Genomic DNA, 17,762 nt, shown 5'->3' on the forward strand with positions numbered 1-17,762 from the left:
AAAATTTCCATCCTTTTTGGTGACTCACTACTTCTAGCTCAACTGATACCCTCTACCCCTTGAAACTTAATTTTCTCTTAGCTTCCCTTGACAGTTGTACTCCACTGATTCTCATCTTCTTCCTTCACGGGCTCCTCTCCTTTTTTCCCTAAGATATAGTTTTTTTCCCTTAACACTTACTTTCCTAGGAATCTCTTCCCTTCATACAATTTCAACAACCACTTACATATTTAGATCTCTAGATACTGACCCTTTACCCCTTTCCTCATAGTTCCATCTTCCTGCAGGATAACACCTGAATATCTTGCCGATACCTGAATCATAACATAGCCCTGGCTTAATTAAGTCAATCATCTTTCCTCTTCCTACTCCTCAATCAAAACTTGATCATTATGGTCAACAGCACCTCAATCAATCTTCTACTTTTTGACTTTAGCATTATTTGACTCTTTTTCTCTAGTGGGCCTTCAAAGTCCATCATCAACAATACCCCTTACTACATTCTCACTCTAGCCTTCCCCATAATTATATCCACCAATTCAGTCTGGTCATTTTACTAGATACAGTCTGCCCTTAATTTGCTCACTTCCTTTGACCTTGCATATGCCATACCTAAATGTGGAAGGCCTTCCTGCCAATCCATGACCACCACCATGTTCTTTAAAACCTCAAAACTTACTTTTTTTTTTTTTTAAGCAATCAGGGTTAAGTAACTTGCTCAAGGTTACACGGCCAGTTATTTCTGGGTGTGGTGCTGAGTGTCCGAGCCCGGGATTCGATCTCCAGGTCGTCCCAACACTGGAGCCGGTACTCTTACTCGCTGAGCCACCTGGCCGCCCCTAAGCAACTGGGGTTAAGTAACTTGCTCAAGGTTACATGGCCAGGTGTTTCTGGGTGGGTGCTAAGTGTCTGAGCCCGGGATTCGATCTCCAGGTCTTCTCAACACTGGAGCCGGTGCTCCCACTCGCTGCGCTACCTGGCTGCCCCAAAACTTACTTTCTAAGACTAAGTTTCTAGGAAGTCTTCCCTAATTCCATTTCATTCTTATCATTCTCCATTCATATAATTTTTAAATCCCTGAATCCCTTATAGGAATATAGAAGTCAGATAACTTTAGAGCTGGAAATATATCTAAGCTTCACTTGCCAGCTACATGCCAAGCTCCCTGAGGACAAGAACCACAAGTTCCTTATAAGCATTTCCTATAATACTCTGCACACACTAGTTGCTTGACACATAGATATGGCTGCTTAACATACCTGGACTGAAGCAGAGGACCAAATGTTAAAGGTGTTAGAATAATGTTATTTCTTTACCTGTGGATACTTGCGTTTGATGGAAGTCAATGCTCCTGCTGGTAACTTGGCCAATTCTGAATCACGAACAGCATGTACTGTTGTAGCTCTGGGCTGGTAAGTTAGTGTCTCCACCTGAAAGAAAGGGACCAGGATTGCTTCAAAATTTACTACAATATCTCATGCTCACAAACCAAACTAAGAACAAAGGTGGGATGTAAAACCACATAGTCTCTAAAGAACAGCAGCAGCTGGGCTAAATAATGCAAAAAAAGCAAAAAAGACTGATGTGGAATTCTCAAGATTATAGAGAAAATGACCAATATGCCAAAGTCTGATCTATCATCAGCTTCTCTAGCAGACTGAAGTCTTTTAAGAAATTTGGAACCACAACTGGGCTTAAGGTTAGAGCACAGGAAAGATAAAGAGAAAATAAGGCAACAATTTCACTCTACTCTGAGAAGTCAGTCCTCTCTATCCTGACTAGAGTGAGAAATGAGAAAGAAATCCTTATGTTGAGAAGAGTAAAGCCATATGACCATGTTAACAGAAGCAGTAAAATTTGATACAGGCCAAAATGACCCCGGCTAAAATCAAAGCTCTGGCTCTAGCATTCAGTCTAACAATGCCACTCATCACCAGTTGGATGGTTACATTCAAAAGAAAAGAAGAAACTATAACATGTCCTTTAAGGTTTAGAGTCAGCATTCATTTCTTCTCATCTTGAACACAAAAGCTCTCTGAAAAAAATATGAGAAAAAAACCACTAAACCAAAGTATAGTAGGATTAATGTTATCTGCTTGCCTAAAGAAAGGAGAAAGGAGAAGAGCATAGTATTTGTATAGGGCCCTGAATTAAAGGTATCTGTATTAAAAATGGAATGCTGGGAAATTATGGAACTACTCTTACTGATTGGCATTAAGCAAATAAGAATCAAATTGAGTATAATCATCAAAAATATGTATAAAACATCTACAAAATGATGGATTTTCTCCTATCTTTTCCTATGAGACATATAGGTTATTAGAGATCTAAGACATCACAAGGAGAAATAAGAAGTGGAAGAGGAGATGAAAGTGGTGAGTGCAAAATGGAAGATCTGTAGAGTATGCCACAGAAGAAGGAAGCCTACACAAGTAGGGACAACCTTCCAAACAAACAAAGAAGTCCAATGAAATGTCCTTAGTGAGGAAATTCCCAGAGAAACACCTAACACTAGGAGCTCAGGGGGCACAGTGGTAGTGGGATATAAAGGCAATTTGAACCCTCATCATTTTCATTATTGCCAGTCTCTCACTGATATTCCACAAACTAAATCCCTGCAGAGAAATAGTTTAAAAAGCTCAAAAAGGGAAACTGCTGGGCAAAATGTCGTCATAAGGAGCCCAAGGGAGAATCATGCCATTTTATCGCTTAGTAACAGCACCTGTCAGCCAATTTCATAAGCCTGCACCATAGGAAATGGTATCTGGAGTTAAAATCTACACAATGCACCACAAATCTAAGACAGAAAAAGCAAATCCAGGAGTAGCTGTAATTAGCCTGGATTGTAAAACCTAGACACAGGATGCTTAGCAACTGTTAAATACCTTCAGGGGAAAGGACGTCACTTTCCATTCTGTTGTGTTTTCTAACATCAAAGAACACACAAAGAGAATGGTAGGGTTTTATTTAGCAAAATAATTCAGTGACAGCTTATTAAGTTCAAGTTGCAAAAAATGTTCCATGTTAATTCCAGATCACCAGATCAAAGGCTATTCCAGAGGAACAGAGAGAATATATGAGACCATAGGGAAAGATGATATATTAAGGCCCCAGCGTTAAATTCTCAAAAGGCAAGTTTCCTCAGCAACAACAAATTTGTCCTCTCTGCCAGGGGCAACAGCCCACTATGCAGGACAATGATAATAGAAGAAGTCATGGGGATACAGTCTTTTAAAAAATTATTTACTTATTTTTAACATTCATTTTTTAAAATTTTGAATTCTAAATTCTCTTTCACTCCCACCCCTCCCCCACATTGAGAAGGCAAGCAAAATGATATCAGTTATATACATGTGAAGTCAGGCATTTCCATATCAGTCATGTTGTCAAAAAAAAATTAAAAGTGAGAAACAAATAAAGTGAAAAAAGTATGTTTCAATCTACACTCAAAGTTCATCAGTTTTTTTCTTTGGAACTGGATAGCATTTTTCCTCATGGGTCCTTTGGGATTGCCTTGTATCATTGTCTTGAAGAGAGTAGCTCAGTCTTTTATAGTTGATCTTCCTTATAATTTTGCTATTATTGTGTTCAACGTTCTCCTGGTTCTGTTCATTTCTTTGTTGTTGTTGTTGTTATTGTTTTGTTTCGCTTTTTTTTTTGAGGGCAATTGGGGTTAAGTGACATACGTGCCCAAGGTCACTCGGCTAGTAAGTGTGTCAAATGTCTGAGGCCGGATATGAACTCAGGTCCTCCTGACTCCAGGGCTGGTGCTCTATTCACTGCACCACCTAGCCGCCCCAGTTCTGTTCATTTCAATTTGCCTCAGTTCATATAAGTCTTCCCAGGTTTTTCTGAAACCATCCTGGTTATCATTTCTTAGAGCACAATGGTATTCCATCACAATCATATACCATAATTTGTTCAGCCATCCCCCAATCCTCCCAATTTTTTATTTTTTGATATGGATTTATTCTTTTACTACAAGGATAACACATCAGAACACAGGCATATCAGCTTTTTAGTGTTCTCACTAAATCACCAAATCACCTTTGGTCAGTTCTCAATTAGGAAGAATCCACTCTTCAGCTGCAGCCTTTGCTGCAATTATCAGGAGCCTGGAGAAACTTAGGAAGAGACCCCTTTCAAATACAGACATTCTTAATATAGCCTCAAAATAAATATAGCCTCAAATATAGACATTCTTACTCTGAGGTTTGCATCCATCCAGGTAGAAGAACAAGTTCTTCTCATGATAAGCCAGGTGGTCTTCAGATTTTTTAATTAACTGCCCTCTACAAACCATAGGCAGGCCATGGATAGTCCATGGCCAAGTGGGGCAGTTAACAAAGCCACCTGTCCTTTAAACTTGAATATGGTGTTCTTGTCAGAAATGCACAAACTGGCCACAAGACAGTAAAGCCTCCTGCTATTAAAGAGGATCTTCCTCCAAAACACATCCCCAAGAATGTACTGTGCTCTGATTTACCATAGAGAAAGTGAGGAGGGAAGTTCCTTGGTAGAAAAGTAGAATGAGATTGATGTATCCTCAGTACCTAGTATATAATAAGTATTGAATAAAATCTTGTTCATGTTGCGCGTCTGACAGATAGCATGATTGCAACTCCTGCTTTTCTGCATTTAACTGATACAAAGTAAACTTCGTTCTAATTTCTCATTTTGTTTCTATGTATGTCTTTATTTTTTAGTGGGCATATTTTGGTATAAAACAGATTACTTAATTTTATTCCTTCTTCTATTATGTCAGTTTTTCATTTTGCTGGTTTATTTAATTGACTCATTTTTAATATTACAATTATTAGGTTTGTATTTTCTTCCATTTATTTCTTTAGGATTGCTTTCTTAGCCCTCTCTCAGGTGAGTACTCTGATGACCCTATGATTAGTTTTTCTTGGTCAGTCTGTGAATGTTAATCTATTCCCACAATCTCTCTCCCTTTCCCTTGTTCCCATATGTTTAGCCTTTCTCAAGTTCTTTAATTTTACTTATATTGTTAATTTATTTTTATCTCTGTTAGTTATTTAGTTATCTACTTGTTCCCCTCTTTTGTCCCTTCAAGTCAAGTGTCTGATTCAAAATTTTGCCTCCAATTTCTTATTTTTATTATTGTTCTCTTACTACTGTCTATTCTGAGTTTCTTTTTTGCTTGTAGATTATACCCTTATTTGTTCCTTCTCAGTTCTCTCTAATATAATAGTTTACATTTACATAGGATTGTAAGGTTTGCAAAGCACTTAACATGTTACTACATTTTATCCTCACCACAGCCCTGGGAGGTAGGTGCTATACCCATTTTACATGTGAAAAAACTGAGGCTGAGAAAGATTAGATAACTTGCTCAGAATAAGCTATTAAGTGTGAGAAACAAGATCTGAATTAAAGTCTTCCTGATACCACATCTAGCATTCTATCTGCTGGACAATTTGCTGTGTCCCTCATGAGATTAGGGCTTTTAAAGTATTCCCTCCTCTAATTAATTTCCTTAATTGTCTTCATAATTCTTGTCTTTTCTCTGTACAAGATGGCAAAAGGAATGGAAGTAGAATAGCCCTGTTCTCTCATAACTATTCTAATAAAGGGGTGGGGGGAAGGGCAGCAGATTAGGAATGATGAAGAAATACAAGGAAAAACCAGAGTAAGTGCATTTTGCCTGCCCAGATTTATACAAAGAGATAGAACTAGAGAAGGGGTCCAGGGAGAAAATCTGAGTCCATCCCAGAAACTCTGCTCAAAGAAGCTTTCCAGAGTGGGGGACAAAGGGCAAGCCAGGAAAGTCTAGCACCTGAAGCTGTGTATGAGGGAAGGGACTAGCCAAAGATGCCTGGAGCCTCTAACTGCATCATTCTATTCCAAACTGGAGCTCAGGAGCCTGGGAAGCTCAAACTAGGAAGGCAACAATCTGGGCAAGATCTCCCTGGATCAGACCACCTTGGCATAGCACACTAGACAGACACTTCCGAAGGTCCCTAAAAAATATAGAACTCATTACTCAGACCCCAGGTAATATAGATCAGCACTAAAAAGGAGTTCAGAAACTTGTACTGACCAAGTCCCAACTCAAGAGGTAAGGCTATGAAAATGAGTAAATAAAACAAAACAAAAAACTTTGGAGATAAAGAAATAATATAGAACCAGGGACACTCAAGATATAAACACAAGGAAAAGAATAAATCTACATCATCTCTAAGCAAAGCCTCAGAGAAAACCCACAGATGTGCCATACTAGAATTCCTGGGGAAAATGGAGAAAGAATTAGAAATGATATGATGGGTGTGGCTATGTGGCACAATAAATAGAGTACCAACCCTGGAGTCAGGAGGACCTGACTCAAATCCGGCCTCAGACACTTAACACTTACTAGTTATGTGACCTTGGGCAAGTCACTTGACCCCAATTGCCCAGCCTTGTCCCCTCCAAAAAAAAAAAAAGGTAAAAAAAAATTAAAGGAACTTAAAAAAAATTTTTAAGTGATACGATAAAGGAAATATTAGCTTTAAAGGAAAGATTAAAAATGGAAGTGAGAGTTCTAGAGGAAAGAACTGCAAAAACAATAAACAGTTTAGATGAGGAGGTAAAAACCTTACCTAAGTAACAGACTGCTTAATATTAGATTGTGCCAGACAAAGATCAATGAGTCCACAAGAAAACAAGAAATATTAGAACAAATTAAATAACTGAAAAAATGTAAATTATCTCCTATCAAAAACAGCCTTGAAAACTGGTCAAAGAATCAATACATCATAACAAAGAAGTATCAATTCAGGAAGAAAGCAATATTAGACAAAAGCAGTGCCACATCATGAAAAGTAAAAATTACACTGCTTCCCAAATCATGCACCCGTGGCCTTCAACACAATCAGTCTCCTTTCCAAAGTTGTGTCATCTCACCTCTGGCTGTATGTCCTGCCACCAATCAGAGTGTCAGATTTCCCCAGGAACTCATATGACCTTCTCCTGGACTGGGACACTATCCATGGAGGGGCAGTACACTCTCAGAAAAGGTGCCCTCCTAATTCACAAACTCCCCTAGACAAAATTCACAAGGTCCTTGATTCCCAGTGTAGGCATATCCCTCTTCATTACTGCCAATGCATCTTTCTTCCATTTCCCCTGACACTATACAGGAACAAGAGGAGCTATCTTACCACACCAATGAGATCTCCTCGTCCATATTCACCGGTCAAGTGTTTTTTTCCATCATCTTTCTTGATCACAGAGCGCAGACGGCCATTGAGTACAATATATGTGCAGTCAGATTTATCACTCTGCCTAAGGGGAGGAGCAAGACACACTCTCCATTAGTGAAAGCAGAAATAGCTATAGGTAAGGTCAGATTTCAGATCTGCCTCAGGCATAATGTAAGCTTTCTGACTGTTGCTTTCAAAGTTCTCTACCAGACAGCCTTACTTGCTCTCCTCCTATGGCCTAACTCATACCCTCCATACAAACCTGACAGGTCTTCATAGCTCCCCTTTATCCACTTGCTCCCCACTATCCAATATCTCAGTTTTTTCATAGGCTGGCTTATAAACTGAGCCTTAAAAAGTGATTCCAAATCAATGTGCAGACACACACTGGAACAGCAGTATCAAACTCAAATAGAAAAGGAGCTGCAAAACCATAGAACAGGATCCCTGTAGCCACATATTAACTTAGAAAACCAAAAGTTAACCTTATCTATGTTTTATTGTATTTTTACTCATTTTGGTAAATATTTCCAAATTACATTTTACTCCAGTTTGGTGTAGCCAGTGGCAACAGATCTGATACACATGTGTTAGAATTTCACTAAGAATGCAATACTATGGACTCTAAAGAATTATATTCATCTTAAATTCGAGAAGAGGTTACTCTATTTAAGCTAATACATTCTCCATAATATAGCTGCAACTTTGAACTTGACTCATTAATTGACTAATACAATTAAAGTATTAGCTCCTGTTCAGTAAAAACCAGGTCCAGAGTATATCCTATTCCCCCAGCACCTACTCCAGGGTTGGCCTCGAGAAAATCTTTGACTGATCTTTTTTTAAGATCAATTTTAAGACTAATTTTTAAACTAAAAATTAGGATCAGAATTGACCTGAAAATCCCAACATTCCCTCAAAGACATTTTCACTTTATGCTTCACCTGTAAATTGCACGTCCAGCTTCTACCTCCATCCAGTCCAGGGCAAAGTCTATCTGCCTCACAAATGGAGACATTCTCTTCACAAATGTGTGAGCAACAGTCAGGACAACATTTGGTTGCTTGCGCATAATCCTTTCAGAAGATACAAAAAGTTACATAACATAATGGAATCAACCTTAAAGATCATGCACTCTGGGTACACTAATGAACTGTTGGTGGAGCTGTAAACTAGTCCAGCCACTCTGGAAAGCAATTTCAAACTATGCCCAAAAAGCTATTAAACTGTGCATATTCTTTGACCTAGCAATACTATTACTACATCTGTATCCCAAGAAGATCAAAAAAAGAGGGAAAGGACCCACATATACAAAAATACTTATAGCTACTCTTTTCATGGTGGCAAAGAACTGGAAACTGTAGAATGGCTGAACAAAGTATGGCATATGAATGTGATGAAATATAATGATGAAATACAATAGAATTATGAAGTGGAAGATTTTAGAGAAGCCTGGGAAGACATATAAAATGATACAAAGTGAAGTGAGCAGAACCAGAAGAACAATTTATACAATAACAACAATATCATAAAGATAAACAATTTTAAAACACCCAGAAACTCTGATCAACACAATGACCAACAACAATTTCAAAGGACCCATAATGAAACATCATCTAACTCCAAATAAAGAGCTTATGAACTGAGTACAGACTGAGGCATATTTTTTCTTCTATCTTTTCTCTTCCTGTCTTCTATTTCTTTTCTCTTTCTTTTTTTTGGAAGTGACATATTTGTTTTGCTTGACTACACATACATGTAATTGGTTTTATTTTTCTTGCCTTCTCAATGGGTAGGGAAGGAGTGATGGGAGAGAGAATTTGGAACTGAAATAAAATAATTTTTTAAAAAGATTATATTCTTCAAATCCTTTTATTCTATAGATGAGAAATCAGAGATCCAGGAGAAATTACTTGCCTAAGATCATACAATAAGTTAGTGCAAGTTTTCGTGAGGCTTCATTCTTATCCTGTATCCATCCAGGTACTCTATCTAAGGTTTATTTCAGACATATGAAGAAAACAGAGATGGAACAAATTGGTGTGGATGCCCCTACCACTAGTACATGCAGTCAAACTGCTACCACTTCCTGCTCAAGGCCCTTGTTTCGATGTCACCTCATTCCTAAGGACTCTAGGGTAGCTTCTCAACATAACTTGGATAGTGACAAAGATTGTGATCCCTGGCTTCAAAGCCCTGTAGCTCAAATAAATACCTCAGACATATATTCCCAGAGATGTCCCAAGACATTACTTTTCACATCATCTTATTCCTCCCACTGGTCTTCTAGATTTCATTTTTTGTAATTCATTCAAACAAGCCAAAGCTTCCCTCGGCCTGTATTCTATTCCTAGGGGAGCCAGACATCGGAATTGTTTCCATGGCCTTAATAAAGCTATAGAAAAGCAAAGAAAGAATACAGTGCCCCCCTGAACAATGGTAGACTCTTTCTAGCCAAGAAGAAGCTGGATGAGAGCAGGCACAGGAAAGGAGGGAAACACCTCCTCTCTCTCCTAATCCTGAATCACTGTGTACAGTAGAAGCCATAGTGGGAATGTGACTTATGACTCTACAGAAGAATGTAAACTACCTTGAGTAAATGTAAATAACAAAAGAGGCTCCAACTATTCCATGAGAAAATTTGCACATGACCCTGGGCCATCCCTGGCACTATGCCTTCTGTTTCTATATAATATATGACCTGGCCTACAGTTGGTACAGGGATCCATTACACCATTCTGTCCTTCTGCTGCTAAGGATTGGGTGTCTTGAATAAATTCCCTTAAGGAACCTAATTAACCTAACAAACCCTAATAAATCTACATATATTTACTGCTAAGTTGGCAAGGGCCCTTCTTTCTTTGGTATCTCACTATTGTCTCAAAGGGTCTGTATCCCTACAAGTGCTATATCAGCACAGAACAGATCAGCCCCCTTACATTTGGCCTTACAATTAGCGTAGCTGGCAGGATAGTGTGTCCCCTACAAAATACACTGCAGTGGCATCCTAAAGACTAATTACCCTTTTGGAAAGGAAGCTGACACCCAATAAGAGAAATTAAGCCAAGCAGAAGATAGTGCCAAACACACCTGGTCCTCCTTCACAACTGGGCACCTTTTTAGAGACATTACCTGCAAAAATCACCCAGCTGGTTACTTTTCTTCCTATTACTGGCTGGAATAAAGCACAAGATCCATACTAGATTGCAATGTTGTTCACTGTTGATTCAAAACTAAAAGAGCTTGCACCATGACCACTTGGTGCCTGCAATTAGAAAAAGTGTCATAATTCATCTTGCTCAGACCCAGAGTTGAAGTGAGGAGAATTATCACTTATCATTAAATCAGTGGTTCTTAATTTTTTGTGTGTTGTGTATCCCTTTGGTAGTCTAACAAACTCTATAGATCCTTTCTCAGAATGTTTTAAAATACATAATTGAAGGAAATGCTATACATTTCAATTGGAAATTACTGAAAATAAAGATGAAATTTTGCCCATCCAAGTTCACAAACTCCCGAAAATATATCCCTGCATCACAGGTAAAGAACTCCTGATTTAAACAGATGTTCCAGTTGACCCCATGGGACTATCCATGTGCCTCACAGTGAACAAATATGATAGAGAGATAAGTTTAATGAGTCCCTAGAAAAAACGGAGGAAAGAGGAGTTACTCTGATCTACCACACCCACCAAATTACTACAGTAACATAAATGAAAATAAATCTATTTTTACCTGTGCTAAAAATGTAAAATTTTAAGTTCCTTACCAATCAGTGAAATGCAGATAAATTCTCCCAACTAATAATGTAGATTCATCTTGTAAAAGGCATTTTGAGGCACAGAGATCACAGAATATCACAAATAATCTAACCCAATCCCTTCATTTTACACATGAGGAAATAAATACAGAGGGGGGGAAATGACTTGCCCAAAGACACACAGAAAGCCAATAGAGAAGCTGGGCCAATAAATCCGTCAGGAAAACTATTTTTTTTTCTGCTGCATTATGTTGAAGATGTCAGGCTGATGAAAAGTATTAGAAATCAAAATTACTATTTCTTCCATAACCTTAATGTGAAAGTTAATCTAAGACTACTGGTTATGTTTAGAGACACACACACATGTATATGTGTAGATAAATATGTATGTATATATTTGTATACATACATACAGATATACATATGCAAATATAAACATATACATTTGTGTATGCAATATATATTAGAATGGACAAGAGATACCTTTACAACTCGAGGACACACAATTCAGAGCCTTTTAAGTGTCCTTCTGAAGGTGCCTAACCACAGAGACTGTGGAAAAGTTAGGGATACATATTTACAGATAGGTTCGTTATTTTTTTAAGCCATTTACAAAGCTGCAGTTATCTGTAACTCAACTTACTGTGAAAAAATTATTGCTTCTGACATCGGGTCTGTACAGCAAAATTTTTAAGTACATGATCCCCAGAACAAACAAACAAACAAACTTCCCTCTCCCTGATCCTGATGTCTGGCCTCTGGAAGTCTCTCCATTAAAGACTCATAGAACTTCATGCTTTCTCCCCAAGAGACTTATCCCTAAAATGCCTTTGCTGAAAAGAGACGAGAATGCAATACTGGTCATGCTCCCTGGAATTACCACTCTGGAGAGAAGAGAGATGTGGGCATCAAAAAGCAGAAGTGTTATATATTTCCTGAACCACTCTGTTTCTCAAGCTCTCCAATTTTCTCAAGTGTCCAAGTTATATAAGCACTTCAGCCCCACCTACAGAGTGTGATGCTCAGAGAGTTTCAAGATCACGACCTTTTCCAGAAAATAAATCAGAAGAGACACAGTTTGCAAATACTCTAGCTTTTGTGACAGATGCTCCAACTACACTATGAATATTTTTGTTACCCATAATCTATGTCATAGTCTAGTCACATGGCTAGAAATGCTGTAATGAGCTTTGCCACAATTCTACAGAAATAAAGAAAAAGGTCTTGTAAATAGAACATCCTTTCTTACCATCTCCTTAAGGTTGGTCTAACCTTTTAAAATTTAAATTTAATGGATGTTAAAGTTCAATTCTTATCCTACTCCTATCTCACTCTCAAAAGCACTCTTGGGCTAATGAAAAAACTCAGAGTACCATGATTACATGGTAAAAAGACAACGATTGGGTCAGGGCAGACTCACTACCTTCCCACTAAGGAAATCTGAACTCTGAGTGCTGACCAAACTCTATCCTCCATTAGTAGACTGTCCAAGCTCGTGCTTCTCTTCTGGCTGCTGTGTTCTCCTATTATTTCAGTCTCCATTTCTTCTTTAGCAACCCCAAAGTCCCCTGACTAGAGCAAGTTTAGATTAAAAGCGGCAATTTAAAAAACAGAAGGAAGAGGTTATAAAGGTAAGGCCAAAGGCAACCCTTTAAAGAATATTACATAAAATTGGCCATGATGTTTGAATTAGAGAATGGGCATCCTTAAACCAAGAAACTCCGTAAAGTCAAATGGTGTTCTGAGAGCCCTTTCCCTATATCTCTTACCTTCAGGAAACCATGGGTTATCTAGGGCCCAAGGTGCTCCTCTGGATCCAAAATAGCATTTAGTGAAGGGATTTAGGAAAATGATAAAGTTCTTGGAGCCCTGCATGATTCCAGATGGCCTGGAAGGGTCTTAGTTTCTTAATGAGCACTTCCCCCACTTCAAATTAAAACAATGAAAGATAATATCCTGAAATAGAACTTCCTATCAGGGAATTTTCCTGACATTGAGAGTTAACTCGTATTAAAAAAACAACACCTGGGGTGGTAGCAAGTTTGAATGAGTCTTCAGAGTGAGACCTTAAAGGTCCCCAGAACTGGTGCCAAGCAATAGGAAGAGGAGTCAGGCCTCTGACACAGGAGACTAATCTGTGATTATGACATGTCCAGGCCCTAAACCAACATAGTGCCCTGGGCCATGAGACTATTATAGTAGGCCCCTGGAAAACTACTCTCCTGGGCAAAGTGAAAAGGTGACAAGAGTTTCAGGTCTCCATGCCAATGCCCAGTAGGGATAAAGTGACTTAAGTTTCTCTTCCCACAGAGAGAATACACCCAAGCTGTCTTCTCTCCTGACACTGCATCTACTAAAGGGATCCTTTAGCTCCCCTTGCTCAGACTAAGCCACAAATCACAGTTTCAGAACCATAGTCAAGGTCATGTGTTTGCACCACCTACAGTACAACCCCTGCAGCCATGAACATTTCTCAACACCAATGTCTGGTCTCCAAAAATAGGTTACTTCTTCCTTTTCAAAAGAATAAAACCAAATAATAAACCTAATAATTTCAAACTCCTAAGTACCCAGACATCTTTTTACTCAAGGGTTTCCAACAGCTCTGAATAGATCTCCCAGAATGTAGGTTTCTCTTTTTGCTAAATGGGGGCCCCCGGTACATGGATAATTCAGTCTGGTAGTCTGTATCTCAGAGCTTCCCTATCCCTTATTTGGAGTCATAAAGATGAAAATATAGGCTAAGAAAATCCCAACAATCCCCCTGAAGTGTGACTGAGCTCAATTCACTCCCCCAAATCTAGCAGCAGCATCTGCTGCTCTGCCCAACAATAAACCATGGTGATGTAGGGAAGGGGTGTGCTAACACAAGTAGGAGAATGCAATCCCAAACACAGCAGAAAGGAGACTACATAACACTTTCATCCTGACTTAGATGATAGGATAGAAAGAATTAAAGCTGTGCATGACACTCAGTTGGACAAGGCTAGCACCTTGTAGAGAACTAGATTAAAATTTAAAATTACTTTGACATGTTGGTAAAGGAGATAGATAAAAACAGACTATAATTCAAGAGGGACAAATGTAAAACAACTCACTTAAGAGAAAATTAAACTGCATCATTATAAGGGGGAAAATGTTCTGGTTTTGAGAAAGCACAGCAGAGAAAAAAAAAGGCACAAAGTAGAACAGACTCGAACAAGAGTAAAAAATATGGAGCTATAGCTCACAAAGCAAAGTATGATCCAGCGATAGGGAACAGTATTGCACAAAGAACCTAAGAAGTAATCTTCCCTAAACCCTGGTGTATCTTCATGACCAGTCATTCCTTCTGGTGTTCCTTTGCTAGTAGGAAAATCATTCAAAATCTGCTGGAAATTATTTTGTTGCTGAAGACTGTGACAAATGTGAAAAATTCAACTCAACTAAAAAAAGAGACGAAAGGCAGCCACGGTATAGTTGATTAAGTTGGTACAAGTAGTGCTGAGTTAAAACCACAGGGTTCAAATTCTAGGTCTGCTATTAACTATCTATGTGACCTCAGGCAAATAAATAAGAAAACCTCTCTGTGCCTGTCTCCTCAACCTCCTCATTTGAGAGAGGTGGACCAGATAATCCTTAAAGTCTCTCTCAGCTCTAGATCTTATAAGCCTAGGGTGACAAAATCAGTATCAGTATTATTAGAATAAAAGAATTCATTAAGGTAAAAAACCAAAATCTTATATTTACCAGAGGGTCCTTTATCTAAGAAGCAACCCCCAAGTTTATACTATCAGCTTCTTGTGTCCAAACAGAACACCTATCAGCTCTTGTAACAGCACTGTCACTGGACCCAAATATCATCAGTCTATAGCTCCAAGAAAGCAATGGGCTGTTTGCATTCTTAAAACTTTCAGCTCTAGAGTGTGAAGACTTAAGATAATCTGCTCATCTACTTATGGAACATTATCTGACCCTAAAACAAAAATGGGGCATCTGTATAAGGGACTCACTCATAGAAATTAGACTTGGAGATGGAGAGGAAGCAACATTCTTTGTTGGCCTTGATGGTAAAGATAAGTGGTTCCCCTGTAAGTACAGACAGCTGGCCTACCAGCTCCCCAGGATGAGTGATAAATAGGCATTTATTTTCTTCACTGTCAATCTTCTGCTGATATACATGTAGCATCCCAGAGATCACAAACTGGATGTTGACATCCTAGCCAAGACAAAATCAGACATTAGCTTAGTAATGACTTCTGAAAGTACAGATGAAACATTTATTATGCAAAATTAAAGGGAGATTATAAAACAAGGGAATGGCAGGCACCAGGAAAAGAGAAAACATTAGAGATTTTGTAGCGGGAAATAATGTAGTCTAGGAAGACAGAGCCTAGTTAGCAGTTGCAAAAGCTGCCTTGTAGAAAAACAGTTGCTTTCTCTTTCTACTTAGAATCAAAATAGAAGCATTCATTGCCTCTGAGAATCCAACCAAGAGGACAAAAGTTCCCTGGGTCATGTTTTCTATATGCTTCCCCTGAGCTGCGGGCAAAAGCTTCATCTTCTTCAGAAAATCAGCGCTGTTGTGTGTTGGATGTGCTCCAGTCAATGTCCTTTCCAAACTGTAAAACGCTTAGAACAGGACACAATACTACAAATGTGGGATGATCAGTAGAGAATATCACAGCATAAAACCTTCCTTGTTGTAGACATGAGGCCTTTCTTAAAACAGCCTAGAACTTTTTTGGCTGACATATCACATTGACTTATTTTGACCTTGGGTCTTTTTCTTAAAAGTTGTTCTCTAATCATGCCTTCCCCATTCTACACAGACACAATTTTTTGGACCCAAGTATAGAACTTTACATTTATCCCTATTAAATTTCATCTAATTAGATATGACTCATTGTTCTAACCTGGTTTTTTTTCCCTAAACCTTGGGGTTTTTTTAACCTTTTTTTAAAATTCTTTTTTATCCAATGTGTTAGCACTCTCTCCCAATTTTATGTTATCTGCAAATTTGAAAAACGTGCATCTTTGTCTTAAACTAAGTTAGTGACAAAAATGCTAAACATCATGTGGTAAGTCTAGGTACCTGAGGCACTCACTCCACTGGAGATCTCCCTTCAAACTGCCACAAATACTATTTGAATCCAGTCACTTCACCAGTTTTGAATCCACCTAATTATGTGATTATTTTACCTATGCCTCCAGCATTCCCCAATCTACCTATTTGGTAATCCTGTCAAATAAGACTAGTAACCCTCTGCCTATCGTGGATAACATAAAAATCAAAAACCATATGAATAATCCTGAAGGTGTCTCACAGAGCTAACAATGGATAGAGCTGAGTTTTGTGGCTCCTTTACATATAATGTCTGATTTTCCTGCTATACTGGCTTTCAAAAAACCCTTTTCTTCTCTCTGTTACAGTATTCTGACTCTTAAAGCCTATTTTTAGAATATACATGAAAAGATAAGAGACACCAAGCACAAGTATCTCCAGTTTGTTTTCCTTTTTACGTCCTTTATTTTCCTCTATCTTCTCATCCTTCTCAAAAGCTAATCCTAAACCCTTAGGCTCTGTATTCCATTTTTTCCATGTTCCTGATAGATATTTCCCCAGTCTTCTTCTCTCCTTTCCTATTTTCATTATATTTCCCAGCAGTCTCCTTAATTTGTCTGAAGTCTACCCACCTTGAAAAAAGCAGCAGCAACAACAAGGTACTACCACACCTCTCACTTGCCATCACCCATATAAGACTTCCTCCTTTCTGCCTTCTGGCATTTGCACATTTGTCACCCGGAACATCCTTCTCTACATCTTCCATCCCATCAAATTCATGTCTATCATCTTTGAAATCTGACTAAATGAATACTCACTATCCTCTACTCAATAAACTCCAGGATAAAATACAAAATCCTCTGTCTGGCAGTCAAAGATCTTTACAAGCTAACACACACCCCTCACCTCGTTTTTTGAGTTTTCTTAACCCCTGCTCTACGAGTCTTCCATGTTCTTCTATCTAATGACACTGACTTCATGGCTGTTCCACAAACAAGACACTCCGTCTCTTGGTTCCAGGCATTTTCTCTGGCTGTCCCCCCACATAATGGCTTCCTTCAAGTCCCAGCTAAAATTTCAATTTCTATAGGAAGTTTTTCCAGATGCCCCTTATTTCTCATGCCTTCCCTCTGTTATTTCCTACTTTTCTTACATATGCTTGCTTGTTTATATTTGTTTGTTTTTTTTTTTGTCTCCCTCATTAGATTGTAAGCTCCTTGAGGGCTGGAACTATCTTTTGCTTCTTTTTGTACCCCAGTGCTTAGCAAAGTGCCTGGCACGTAGTAGGTGCTTAATAAATGCTTGCTGACTGGCTACCCTAATTCATTTCACCCTATTCTAATTTTGAATCTGCTCTACATCACTGATTGATAGTCAGATGCTATCTGACATTTATTGATATTCCTCTGTATGTTCTTATATTAGCATATGTGTATGTCCTGTCTCCCCAAGTGAACTTTAAGTTACCTAAGGATACTGAACTTATGTCTGATTTGTGCCCCTCCCCCCAAGATTTCCAGAACCATCTCTGTACACAGTGGATACTCAATAAGTGTAACTGACTCACTGACTGTTTCAGAGAGAACTGAAACATTCAGGAGTAAGGTTGACTGGGGGTTGGAATTAAATAAGCAGGAAAATTTGCCCCTGGAGTTTTCCCCGAACACACATCAGAGGCCTAAAGCAGGTGGAAGAGTGAGTCATCGCTGCTTTGTGTACTCAGCTAACACACTGCTTCTCCTGTGAAAAGCAAA

The 17,762-nt window shown here is 38.6% G+C and overlaps 1 protein-coding gene across 4 annotated transcripts in view; it reads right to left on the reverse strand.

Moving 5' to 3' along the window:
• Nucleotides 1-17,762, reverse strand: part of PNPLA7 (patatin like phospholipase domain containing 7) — a 235,315-nt gene that overhangs the window by 120,702 nt on the left and 96,851 nt on the right. For all 4 annotated transcript variants that reach the window (XM_069072706.1, XM_069072704.1, XM_069072701.1 and 1 more), the window contains 4 exons: nucleotides 14,957-15,162; nucleotides 8,150-8,281; nucleotides 7,164-7,287; nucleotides 1,317-1,430 (listed from right to left, as the gene is read on the reverse strand). In XM_069072706.1, the coding sequence (XP_068928807.1) occupies nucleotides 1,317-1,430; nucleotides 7,164-7,287; nucleotides 8,150-8,281; nucleotides 14,957-15,162 (576 nt within the window). The remainder of the gene's footprint in view (nucleotides 1-1,316; nucleotides 1,431-7,163; nucleotides 7,288-8,149; nucleotides 8,282-14,956; nucleotides 15,163-17,762) is intronic.

The sequence above is a fragment of the Petaurus breviceps genome, unplaced genomic scaffold, assembly GCF_028583685.1.
Source record: "Petaurus breviceps papuanus isolate PSGF00001 unplaced genomic scaffold, PetGlider_PUasm1.0 90847, whole genome shotgun sequence".
In the NCBI taxonomy this organism is placed as follows: domain Eukaryota; kingdom Metazoa; phylum Chordata; class Mammalia; order Diprotodontia; family Petauridae; genus Petaurus; species Petaurus breviceps.